Source organism: Oncorhynchus mykiss, chromosome 23 (assembly GCF_057628025.1).
Source record: "Oncorhynchus mykiss isolate SJ-2025 chromosome 23, ASM5762802v1, whole genome shotgun sequence".
Classification (NCBI taxonomy): domain Eukaryota; kingdom Metazoa; phylum Chordata; class Actinopteri; order Salmoniformes; family Salmonidae; genus Oncorhynchus; species Oncorhynchus mykiss.
In genome coordinates this window covers 15671143-15684607 of record NC_143044.1, presented here as the reverse complement: position 1 = coordinate 15684607, position 13465 = coordinate 15671143, and the positions used below count along the sequence as shown (strand labels likewise).

The following is a 13465-nucleotide window of genomic DNA, read 5'->3' as shown; positions in this document are numbered from 1 at the left end:
CAAACAATGAGCAAGAGAAACATGTATTTTGACTAACAAGCAAACAGTGGAGTCCAGTGGAGTCCAGGTCATGACTGTATTCATTGAATTCCCTGGACTTTTTAAAGCTATTTTGAATGTACTATATCTGGGGGTGTCACCATAGTAAGGAGGCAATAAGGTTTTCTATAGCCACTTTAATAGCAGCAACCATGGTCCAACCTTTTCTCTTGTCTTCTCTTTCTTCAGGTGGTATGTGTTTATGGAGATCACTGAGCTCGAGACGACTTTTAAACCGTGTAATGACTTGAAACTTGGAAGTCCCCTGAAACCCAGCCCACTGGACCTTAGCTACAGGAACAAAGTGTGTCCTGATCACAACCAATACTTCCCCGGCCAGTCCCACCAGACCCTGTTCCTCTGAGACTATGTGAATGTGGACTGTGTTATGGGTACAGAACCCCAAGGGCCCAGTCAGGAAGAGAATCAGACTTTCAGGTTGCTATGGACTATTGGAACAACTCCTGAATCCTGTCAGCTCTGCTTGGAACTGTGAGTAAACCCTGAGTCAATTTCATTTAAACTCAATCAATTTAGGGAATCAATCTAAATGCCATCTATTAATGCAAAGGGCCCCTTGTTTTCAATTAGGATTTCAAATCAATTCTTGAATTTACTTTGTTGACCATTGACCATTCTTCCGACACAGTGATATAGGAGATTACAAAAACAAGATTATGGTACAGCTTCAATGTCAGTGCATATGATACTGTGACGACTTGTGTGTATGGTTAAACTTAGTGCATGTTGGCTGAAAGCAAATCCCATAACAGAGGCTCAATACAGTATCATGCTTTTGAACTATATTCAAATATTCAACCTTCCATCATCCCACAACAAAGGAAACATCAGTCTGTGTAAACTAGCCATTCCTTTGACAATTGATGCCATAAAGCATATAGTGGTGATTGTGATATTTGTCTGTAGCATGGCCTGCTTCTTACCAGTGAAGCCATCCTTCCCTCTAGTACTGTTGCTGTTAGTCTGATAGGGAAGTTTCCCATTATGGCTGCTAATGCTTTACCCAGGGCCCAGACATGTATCTATTCCAGCCTCTCATCTCTTCGCATCCTCTCCTCCTCTGTTCACACGCTCTTCTGACATATATTTGTTTTGCACTTCCACTGACTGCTCCAGCCAGACAACCATGCTGCTGAATGTGTTTGGGTGTTGCTTTCCACTGTCTTTCTTTTTTCTCTCCTTGTAAAAAAAAAATGCTTTTAGGTTTTATTGATTCATGGAGAAATCTGAAGTTAAATGGATGTGGATTGGGTTGCCACATGAAGATGAATGTTTTATCTTTGTTTCATAAGACAAAGGATACATTATTTTAAATGTTTTTATTTCACTAGGCATGTCAGGAATGAACAAATTCTTATTTACAATGACTGCCTAGCCCGGGCCAATTGTGCACTGCCCTATAGGTCTCCCAATCACCGCCGGATGTGATGCAGCCTGGATTAAAACCAGGTACTGCAGTGACGCCTCTTCCACTGAGATGCAGTGTCTTAGACCTCTGCGCCACTCGGGAGCCACTAGTCTAGCCAATCTGATGAAATCTCTTTGAAATTGGAGACAAGGAAAGATTTCAAGGGCTGTAATGGATTGCTGTATTTTCGATGCCTTTTTTATGCTTGGATACAATTTTGCAGTCCATGTATGTTTGCACCATGTCCATTGGTCAAGAACATACACAAAACATATTTCAATGCTCGCGGATACAGTATACATTGTCCTCTGACATTGGAATCCGTGAGATAGGTTTTAATAATGTATAAACCATACATTTTTTTATCCATTCATTACTGTGTGCCCTTTAGCTGGGTTCATCTGGGTTCTTGTCAGGTTATATACCGTAACGTTTTTCTTTATCCACATGTCAGAGTGGATATTTTGGTAAGTAGGAATTAGGAATTCAAATGCATACTCTTCATCGGATGAAAGCGTCATTCAGTTGTGTGTGTGTGTGTGTGTGTGTGTGTGCACAGACATAAAATAGCTTTCAGGGCTTACTGAAGTAAAGTAACAATGAACATTAGGATTTTCCACTCAGGGTTATGGCTGGAATTAATATTTACCCACCTATCAGTGTTGCTGATGGTCAAACTAGATCAGAGGGGATTCATCACATTTAAACAGTTACTTTCACTTCATTTGACACACATACAGTACCAGTCAAAAGTTTGGATGCACCTGCTCATTCAAGGGTTTTTCTTTATTTTTACTATTTTCTAAACTGTAGAATAATAAAAGACATGAAGACATCAACTATGAAATAACACATATGGAATCATGAAGTAACCAAAAAAGTGTTAAACAAATCAAAATATATTTTATATTGTATATTCTTCAAAGTAGCCACCCTTTGCCTTGATGACAGCTTTGCACACTCTTGGCATTCTCTCAACCAGCTTCCAGCTTCCTGAGGTATTCACCTGGAATACATTTCAATTAACAGCTGTGCCTTGTTAAAAGTTCATTTGTGGAATTTCTTTCCTTCTTAATGTGTTTGAGCCAATCGTGTTGTGACAAGGTAGGGGTGGTATTCAGAAGATAGCCTTATTTATTAAAAGACCAAGTCCATATTATGTCAAGAACAGCTCAAATAAGCAAAGATAAAAGACAGTCCATCATTACTTTAAGACATGAATGTCAGTCAATCCGGAATATTTCAAGAACTTTGAAAGTTTCTTCAAGTGCAGTCGTAAAAACCATCGTGCGCTATGATGAAACTGGCTCTCATGAGGACTGCCACAGGAAAGGAAGACCCAGAGTTACCTCTGCTGTAGAGGATACGTTCAGTAGAGTTACCAGCCTCAGAAATTGCAGCCAACATATATGCTTCACGGAGTTCAAGTAACAGACACATCTCAACATCAACTGTTCAGAGGATACCGTGTGAATCAGGCCTTCACGGTCGAATTGCTGCACAGAAACCACTACTAAAGGACACTATAAGAAGAAGATACTTGCTGGGACAAAGAAACACAAGCAATGGACATTAGACCGGTGGAAATCTGTCCTTTGGTCTGATGTGTCCCAATTTGAGACTTTTGGTTCCAACCACTGTGTCTTTGTGAGACGCAAAGTAGGTGAATGGATGATCTCCGCATGTGTGGTTCCAATCATGAAGCATGGAGGAGGAGGTGTGATGGTGTGTAGGTGCTTTGCTGGTGACACTGTCAATTATTTATTTAGAATTCAAGGCACACTTAACCAGCATGGCTACCACAGCATTCTGCAGCGAAACGCCATCCCATCTGTGTTTGCGCTTAGTGGGAAAACACACCTCCAGGCTGTGTAAGGGCTATTTTACCAAGTAGGAGAGTGATGGAGTGCTGCATCAGATGATCTGGCCTCCACAATCATCTGACCTCAACCCAATTGAGATGGTTTGGGATGAGATGGATAGCACAGTAAAGGAAAAGCAGCCACCAAATGCTCAGCAAATGCGGGAACTCCTTCAAGAGTGGCTACATTGAAGAATGAGAAATATAAAATATATTTTGATTTAACACTTTTTAGTTATTACATGATTCCATATGTGTTATTTCATAGTTGTGATGTCTTCACTATTATTCTACAATGTAGAAAATAGTAAAAATAAAGAAAAACCCTTGAATGAGTAAGTGTTCTAAAACTTTTGACTGGTAAATTATCCATGACCATAGTATTTACATTAGCAATTTCTGCACAGCTTAGTGGTTAATCAAGTGAATGAAGGCTACTGTTGGCCTTGCATGTTTTTGATCCAGAACAAATAAGATGAAATGTGAGTGAAATATGAATGTTATTGTACATTGGTTGTAATCAAATCGAAACACATTTTATTTGTCACATGCGCCGAATACAACTGGTGCAAACCTCACTGTGAAATGCTTACTTACAAGACCTTAACCAACAATGTAGTTTTAAGAAAAACAAGAGTTAAGAACTAAATGTACTTAAGAAAAAGAAAAGAAGAGTAACAATAAAATCACAAAAACGAGTCCCGTTACCGAGAAAATGTGCGGGGGTACAGGTTAGTCAAGGTAATTGAGGTAATATGGACATATAGGTAGGGGTGAAGTGACTATGCATAGATAGATAATAAACAGCGAGTAGCAGCAGTGTAAAAAAGTGTGTGTAAGTGTGGGGGGGGGGGGGGGTCAATGCAAATAGTCTTGGTAGTCATTTGATTAGCTGTTCAGCAGTTTCATCGCTTGGGAGTAGAAGCTGTTAAGAAGCCTTTTGGACCTAGACTTGCCATGCGGTAGCAGAGAGAAGTCTATGACTAGGGTGGCTGGAGTCTTTGGCAATTTTTAGGGCCTTCCTCTGACACCGCCTGGTATAGAGGTCCTGGATGGCAGGAAGCTTGGCCCCTGTGATGTCCTGGGCCGTACGCACTACCCTCTATAGCACCTTGTGGCCAGAGGCCAAGCAGTTGCCATATGAACAGAAAGGGAAAACCTCTCAAATCTGAAAGCTCTTGTACAGTTGTAATACATACAGTACATGTAACTGCATATCTCTGCTTGAATTAATAATATAGAGAAATGCAAAGGTTCCAAGTCTTCTAAAAGGAAAAGATACAATAAATATATGAGCATGTTATTTTTAGTGGCAAACACTTTTCTCGGGATCTGTCGTGCTTGCTCATGTTTGCGTGTGAGGTTAAGCACAGCTGTTCCTTTTTGAGATGAAGCTGTCATCAGATTCTCCACTTCCTGCATATTTCTTACCATTAATTTATTTAGGCACTTTATAATATTTATATTAAACAAAAATAAAAATGCAACATGCAACAATTTCTAAGATTTAACTGAATTACAGTTCATATAAGGAAATCAGTCAATTGACATAAATTCATTAGGGCCTAATCTATGGATTTCACAAGACTGGGAATAATGATATGCATCTGTTGGTCACAGATACGTGTGACAAAAAGTAGGGGCGTGGATCAGAAAACCAGTCAGTATCTGGTGTGACCACCATTTCCCTCATGCAGCGTGACACATCTCCTTTGCATAGAGTTGATCAGGTTGTTGATTGTGCTGTGGAATGTTGTCCCACTCCTCTTCAATGGCTGTGCAAAGTTGCTGGATATTGGCTGGAACTGGACACGCTGTCGTACAAGTCGATCTAGAGCCTCCCAAACATACTCAATGAGTGACATATCTGACGAGTATGCAGGCCATGGAAGAACTGGGACATTTTCAGCTTCTGGGAATTGTGTACAGATGTTTGACATACCATTCAAAAGTTTGGACACATCTGCTCATTCAAGGGTTTTTCTTTATTTTTACTATTTTCTAAATTGTAGAATAATAGTGAAGACATTAAAACTATGAAATAACACATATGGAATCATGTAGTAACCAAAAAAGTGTTCAACAAATCAAACTATATCTTACATTTTAGATTCTTCAAAGTAGCCGCCCTTTACCTTGATGACAGCTTTGCACACTCTTGGCAACCAGCTTCACCTGGAATGCTTTTCCAACAGTCTTGAAGGAGTTCCCACATATGTTACTCATCACCTGGATTCAGTCTTATGTAGCAAAATGTGAAATGGTGCTTTTTACATTGGGTAAAAGTAGAGACTCATAGCTACGAAATGTTATATCATACACTGCATTTGAGGAACAATGCGAAAGTAATTCTGCTTTGAAAGTTGATCAACATGTAAACTCACTTTTGAGAAAATCGCCTTTGAATGTTTTGATATCTAGTGAAGAGCAGTTCTTTGTCTACACCCATTCAGCATCATTTACACCCTCTTAAGCTTTAGCCCCACCCATCTCGTTTCGCTCTCAGTGCACACTTGATGCTCTGGCCTATGATTTGTTTATCTCCGGATAACATAAAAACAGTCAAATCAGCTCTGCTGGCAACAATTTCATTACTTTTTTTTGCAGATGTTTACTGACATAGGTCATATTCAATGGGTGTTGTACACACGTCACGTAACGTTAGCTAACGAGCCAGCCAGCTAACGCTAGCCTGTTAAACAACAATGAACAAAGTGCCAACACTGTTTAACATTAGACTCTAACTAGAAAAAGCAAACTGCTCTGGGAAACAAATAATAACATCTGCTAGGTAGCCAGCTAACGTTAGCTAGCTAGCTAACAGTACACTTCAGCTTAAGACATATAGCTAGCTAGCTAGCTAGGTAAACAATGAACCTAGCCAGGTAAACAACGTTTAAGATCACACACGTCACGTAACGTTAGCTAACAAGCCAGCCAGCTAACGTTAGCTAGTTAAACAACAATGAACAAAGTGGCAACAATGCCACAGTGCTGGGAGCTAACCAACCAGGTCCAATGTTAGCTAGCTAACATTAGGCTCTAAGTAGAAAAGCAAACGGCTCTGGGAAACAAATAATAATGTCAACTAGGGTGCCAGCCAGCTAACGTTAGCTAGCTAGCTAACAGTACAATTTAGCTTGAAATGAGATCACTTTCTTTCAAAATTAGAAACGTGTAATATATGAAAATGTAGCTAGCTAACGCTAGATTATCTTATCTGCATACATCAACATGCATCATGGACGCGTCTCCCTGTCAGGAATGCTATACCACGGTTGCCCTTAGTTTAAATATGTAATCCAGAGACAGGTGTTTTCTCCATCTCTTTAGCTATCATACTCTAATTCCACTGATTTCAAAATGTGTTCCTCCAGAAAATGGAGAGCAACACTTATGCAGCTACACAATACATTTTTTTTAAAGCAGCGTTCGACAGGTTTACAGACTGACCAGCTCAAATAGACAGACCCCTTCAAAATAGCAGACCAATCCAAACTCCTGTCTCGGCATGTCCAGCCCACTCATTATCTCAGCCAATCATGGCTAGTGGGAAGGTTGCTTACTTTTTCTGTGGCTTAACCAACAAGGCTCATAATTTAACAGATGGCATACAAGTTTGTTATTAAGGCACATGAAAGTTCACATGTTCGAGAAGACATTTCTGCTCAAATAATATTTTAATTTAAAAAAAAATTTGAGTACTTGTTGGCTGATTTTCCTGATTTCCTGATTTTCCACTCTGCGGTTAAGTGTCCCTTGACTTCTAAACAAATCACATACAGTGTCACCAGCAAAGCACCCCCACACTATCACACCTCCTCCTCCATGCTTCACTGTGGGAACCACACATATATAAATAATCCGTTCACCTACTCTGCGTCTCACAAACAGACGGCGATTGGAACCAAAAATCAAAAGGACAGGTTTCCACTGGTCTAATGTCCATTGCTCGTGTTTCTTGGCCCAAGTAAATCTCTTCTTATTATTGGTGTCCTTTTGTAGTGGTTTCTTTGCAGCACTTTGACCATGAAGGCCTGATTCACAGTGTCTCCTTTGAACAGTTGATGTTTAGATGTGTCTTTTACTCTGTGATGCATTTACAGTCGCAAGAAAAAGTATGTGAACCCTTTGGAATTACCAGGTTTCTGCATAAATTTAACCTAAAATTTCACAACAATAAATTAACTAAAACTAATAACACACAAATTATTGTATTTTTCTTGTCTTTTCTGAATACATAATTTAAACAGTAGGTTGGAAAAAGTATTTGAACCCCTAGGCTAATGACTTCTCTAAAGCTAATTGGAGTCAGGAGTCAACTAACCTGATGTCAAAACAATGAGACGAGTTTGGATATGGTGGTTAGAGCTGCCCTGCCCCTTAAAAAAACTCAACATTTTTGAGTTTGCTATTTACAAGAAGCATTGCCTGATGAATCATGCCTCGAACAAAAGAGAAGACCTAAGATTAAGAATTGTTGCCTTGCATAAAGCTGGGAAGGGTTACAAAAGTATCTCTAAAAGTCAGTCCATGGTAAGACAAATTGTCTATAAATTGAGAAATTTCAGCACTGTTGCTAATCTCCCTAGGAGTGGCCGTCCTGCAAAGATGACTGCAAGAGCACAACACAGAAGGCTCAATGAGTTTAAGAAGAATCCTAGTGCGTCAGCTAAAGACTTACAGAAATCTCTGGAAGATGCTAGCATCTCTGTTGACGAGTCTACAATCTGTAAAACACTAAACAAGAATGGCGTATATGGGAGGACATCATGGAAGAAGCCATGGCTGTCCAAAAAAACATTGCTGCACGTCTGAAGTTCGCAAAATAGCACCTGGATGTTCCACAGCGCTACTGGCAAAATATTCTTTGGACAAATGAAACTAAAGTTGTGTTGTTTGTAAGGAACACACAACACTGTGTGTGGAGAAAAAAAGGCACAGCACACCAAAATCAAAACCTCATCTCAACTGTAAACTATGGTGGAGAGAGCATCATGGTTTGGGGCTGCTTTGCTGCCTCAGGGCTGGGACAGCTTGCTATCATCGATGGAAAAATGTATTCCCAAGTTTATCAAGACATTTTGCAGGAGAATGTAAGGCTATCTGTCTGCCAATTGAAGCTCTACAGAAGTTATGTGATGCTACAGGACAACAATCCAAAAGACAGAAGTAAATCAACAACAGAATGGCTTGAACAGAAGAAAATATGCCTTCTGGAGTGGCCCAGTCAGTCCTGACCTCAACCCGATTGAGATGCTGTGGCATGACCTCAAGAGAGAGGTTCACATCAGACATCCCAAGAATATTGTGGAACTGAAACAGTTTTGTAAAGAAGAATGGTCAAATTCCTCCTGATCATTGTGAAGGTCTGATCCGCAACTACAGAAAACGTTTGGTTGAGGTTATTGCTACCAAAGGAGGGTCAACCTGTTATTAAATTCAGGAGTTCACATACTTTTCCCGACCTGCACTGTGAATGTTTACACAGTGTGTTCAATAAAGACATGAAAAAGTATAATTGTTTGTTTGTTATTAGTTTAAGCAGGATGTGTTTGTATATTGTTGTGACTTAGACTTAATTTATGCAGAAATCCAAGTAATTCTAAAGGGTTCACATACTTTTTCTTGCCACTGTATTTGGGCTGCAATTACTGAGGCTGTTAACTCTAACGAACTTATCCTCTGCAGCAGAGGTAACTCTGGGTCTTCCTTTCCTGTGGCAGTCCTCAAAAGAGCCAGTTTCATTATAGCGCTTGATGGTTTTTACGACTGCACTTGAAGAAACTTGAAGAATTATTGACATTTTCCACATTGACTGCCCTTCATGTCTTAAAGTAATGATGGATTGTTGTTTCTCTTTGTTTATTTGAGCTGTTCTGGCCATAATATGGACTTGGTCTTTTACCAAATAGGGCTATCTTCTGTATACCACCCCTACCTTGTCACAACACAACTGATTGGCTCAAATGCATTAAGAAGGAAAGACATTCCACACATTAATTAAGAAGTTTTGAAATGCATTCCAGGTGACTACCTCATGAAGCTGGTTGAGAAAATGCCAAGAGTGTGCAAAGTTGTCATCAAGGCAAAGCGTGGCTACTTTGAGGAATCTCAAATATAAAATATATTTTTTATACTTTCTTCGTTACTACATGATTCCATTTCATAGTTTTGATTCCTTCACTATTATTCTACAATGTAGAAAATAATACAAATGGAATGAGTAGGTGTGTCCAAACTTTTGACTGGTACTGTAGATAGATAGAGCGAGAGAGAGAGAGAGAGGTGAATGAACTGAGAGAAAGCATGCAGGGAATTCTACACCATTAAAAATCTAATTCGAATTGAAATACCTATAAATATTTGGCTAAAACTAATTGAATGTGTTATTGAACTAATTGCACTTCATGGCAGCGAGGTGTGGGGTCCACTTGCAAAACAATATTTCACCCAATGCGACAAACACCCTATTGAAAACCTGCATGCAGTTCTGTACGATTCTCTTACATGTCCAGAGGAAAACTACAAACAATGCATGCAGGGCAGAATTAGGCCAAAATCCACTAATAATAAAAGCTCAAAAAAGAGCAATTCAGTTTTGGAAACATCTAAAATACAGTGACCCCCTCTCATACCGGACAATTTACATTGACCCTCCCTTGTACACTGCTGCTACTCGCTGTTTGTTTGTTACCTATGCATAGTCATACTGTTTATTATCACTTTTTATTTTAGTCTACTTGGTAAATATTTTCTCCCTCTTGAACTGTTGGTTAAGGGCTTGTAAGTAAGCGTTTCACGGTAAAGTTTAAACTTGTTATATTCGGCGCATGTGGCAAATAAAGTTTTATTTGATGTCATTACCAAGCCCTGCAATGCCAAGAGCTGAGCAAAGAAAATAGTCCCCACATCCAGCTGGTCCTGGGCCTGAGTTGACAAACCTGTTCTACTAACACACTGAAGCCTCAGGACCAGAACATCCAATCCATCAGATCAAAACAAAGTATAACACAGTCAAAACAAAACTACAGTACTTATTGGGAAACACAAGCACAAAGCTAAATCCAGTGCTATCTAGCCCTAAATCGACAGTACATCGTGGCAAACTATTTGACCATAAAAACCTTGACAAAGTACAGGCTCAGTGATCACAGCCTTGCCATTGAGATGGTTAGACACTGTTGGGGGAGGATGCAGAAAGCTGTGGGTTGGCAGCGCACTACATTTCTGCCTGTCATAAAATGAGGGACAGTGTCTGACAGACCAACCAACCTGAACATGTCCTCTATGCTTATTGTTATTGTTTAATGTATGGTTATTTTGACCCTTGGTTATTGTTGTTACTGTTGTCCCTTTGACAACATTGATTATTATTATTAATGATGTTAATATTGTAATTCTCCAAAGTAAGCTTTGGCAATATGTACACTGTTACGTCATGCCAATAAAGCAAATATAATGAGAGAGAGAGAGAGAGAGAGAGAGAGAGAGAAAATTATTAACAATGGCAGTATTAATGATTATATATATATGCCATACAGCTTTGACTAAAACAGAGATTAAAGTGGTGCTCTGAAGTCTGCACATGGATAAAACTCTTAACAATAACTGTACTCTGGTTTAATACAGCCTATGTATCCTTGTAGTGCCTTCAGGCTTCATAGAGTGACTCAATGGTAACAGGAGATTCCTCTTCCTTCAAAGTGATTGTTCCTAGAAAAGGATATTTCTCATTCGGTTTTCACTGTTTCTCACTCCCTCCTATCCAAGCGCTGCTCATTGCTATGTGAGATGTACATCTCTTGAGCTTATGTTTAGCTTTGCTCCAGTCTGTCTAGGACTACAGGGGATCTGGTTTCTGTTGTCTATGAGATAATGCTGCCTGTTTGGACATTGATATGTGTATTTTAGGGATATGAGGTCAGAGGAGATGCACCATGCTGCTATGTGGATATGCTCGGACAGGACAGGAAACTGATAGGCTATAAGGAGTTACAGAATCAGACAGACAGAGGGCATCATCCTCTTATTTACACTGACAACACTGACATCGTCAGGCCAGAATTTGTTTGTATCGTGGGCTCCCTCTAGTGGAATTTCGTCAGTGGATTTTTTTATTTTTTTTACAGCATTATGTATTCACTCATGTTCTGTTTTATCTCCACAGTCACAATGGTGTTGTTTCTGACTGCAACTATAATAACCTTGAATAACTCCTCTCATGAGAACCAGACTACAGGTAAGTAACTTTCATAAGAATAGGGAATCAAACAGGGCCTTGTTTCCCAGTTGCGATGTAACTTAAGCATTTCGATGATCTTACCAGATGCATCGTTATTCACGAGTCAACTTTTTAGGAGTGTTTCCCAAACAAGCACGTAGAGAGAACGTTCGTTAAGTGCAATGTTAGAACATCTAACGATACTGATAGGATCGAAAGAAAAGCAGAGCTGCTCTCGGATCAGTACCTTAGCATTATAATCATCCCAAAATACTAACGACAGATCAGCTCCTAGAGATATATTACCACTTATGGCTGCAGATATAGATGCGGCTTATTCTAAATGCTGAACCTATCATTTTAGTATTTATTAGGATCCCCATTAGCTGCTGCCAAGGCTTTGTGTGTGTGTCCGCATTGTGCTGTGAGGTGTTGTTTTGTCTGTTTTTTTCTTATTTTACTGCTCGCTTGAGAGTTACTTGATGTGGAAGAGAGTTACATGTAGTCATGGCTCTATGTAGTACTGTGCATTTCTCAGAGTCTGTTCTGGACTTGGGGACTGTGACCCAAAAGGGTTCTACCTGGAACCAAAAAGGGTTCTCATATGGGGACAGCCTAAGAACCCTTTTGGTACCCTTTTTTATAAGAATGTGGGTGTCTGAGTGTGTTCCCAGTTCGTACAGACAGTTCAGTGCTTTCAACACATCAATACCTCTCACAAAGACAAGTAGTGATACAGTCAATCTCTCCTCTACTTTGAGCCAAAATATTGACATGCATGTTATTGATATTAGAGTACATCTAGCCCTTCCTGCAGTCAATTGACCAAATCGCCATCTAGTGGCCTCATTGGTGGAATACAATTAATATGTCATAATTTAATAAACATAAGTTCAAAAACCTTCCGAAAACCCGTTCTTTCTATATCAAACAAATTTGTAGGGTTGAATATTAACTATAATGAACTTAATTATCCTCTGCAGCAGAGGTAACTCTGGGTCTTCCTTTCCTGTGGTGTTCATCATGAGAGGCAGTTTCATTATAGTGCTTGATGTCTTTTGCGACTGCACTTGAAGAAACTTTCAAAGTTCTTGATTTTTTCATTGACTGATTTCCATGTCTTAAAGTAATGATGGATTGTCGTTTCTCTTTTCTTATTTGAGCTCTTCTTGCCATAATATGGACTTGGTCTTTAACCAAATAGGGCTATCTTCTGTATACCACCCCTACCTTTTCACAACACAACTGATTGGCTCAAACACATTAAAACCTCTTCAGTCTACCCCCTCCTTTTTCGAACATTCTGTTAAAAATCGCGCAACATTTCAGCGTCCTGCTACTCATGCCAGGAATATAGTATATGCATATTATTAGTATGTGTGGATAGAAAACACTCTGACGTTTCTAAAACTGGTTAAATAACGTCTGTGACTATAACAGAACGTGAACAGCAAGCGAAATCCCAAGAAAAACCTGGTCACAAAAACCACAGAAAAGTATTAATCCGCCAGTCTCTGAACTGTTTATTGCAAGCAAAAATATATAGCAGGGAGCTTGCAGTTCCTACAACTTCCACACGATGTAGCCAAAAACGTCATTTTCATTGACAAAAATCCTTTGTGTAATGACAAATAGATCCTTCATTCCGTCCAGCATACAGCAATCGATTTTGGAAGAGAGACAAAGGACATCGTTTTCTTGAGTAGCTGCTATTGAATACAGATCGCACAGTGATCAATTTGATCGCTTATTAACGTTTACAAATACCTAAAGTTGGGTTACAAAAGTAGGTTGAAGTGTTTTGTCAAAGAATATAGGCAACTTATATAATTTTTAAAAATGACGTTGCGTTTTGGAAGGGAGCTTTTTCCTGAAACAGACAGGCTATACAAATGGATATTTTGGGCATACA

The 13465-nt window shown here is 39.4% G+C and overlaps 1 protein-coding gene across 4 annotated transcripts in view; it reads left to right on the top strand.

Annotated features, from left to right (window-relative positions):
- Positions 1-13465, top strand: part of LOC110502487 (receptor-type tyrosine-protein phosphatase epsilon) — a 66269-nt gene that overhangs the window by 20362 nt on the left and 32442 nt on the right. For 3 of the 4 annotated variants that reach the window (XM_021580534.3, XM_090216941.1, XM_090216939.1), the window contains exons 2-3: positions 229-531; positions 11500-11571. In XM_021580534.3, the coding sequence (XP_021436209.1) occupies positions 414-531; positions 11500-11571 (190 nt within the window). In that variant the 5' untranslated portion in view covers positions 229-413. The remainder of the gene's footprint in view (positions 1-228; positions 532-11499; positions 11572-13465) is intronic. The other variant, XM_090216940.1, reaches the window with a different exon arrangement.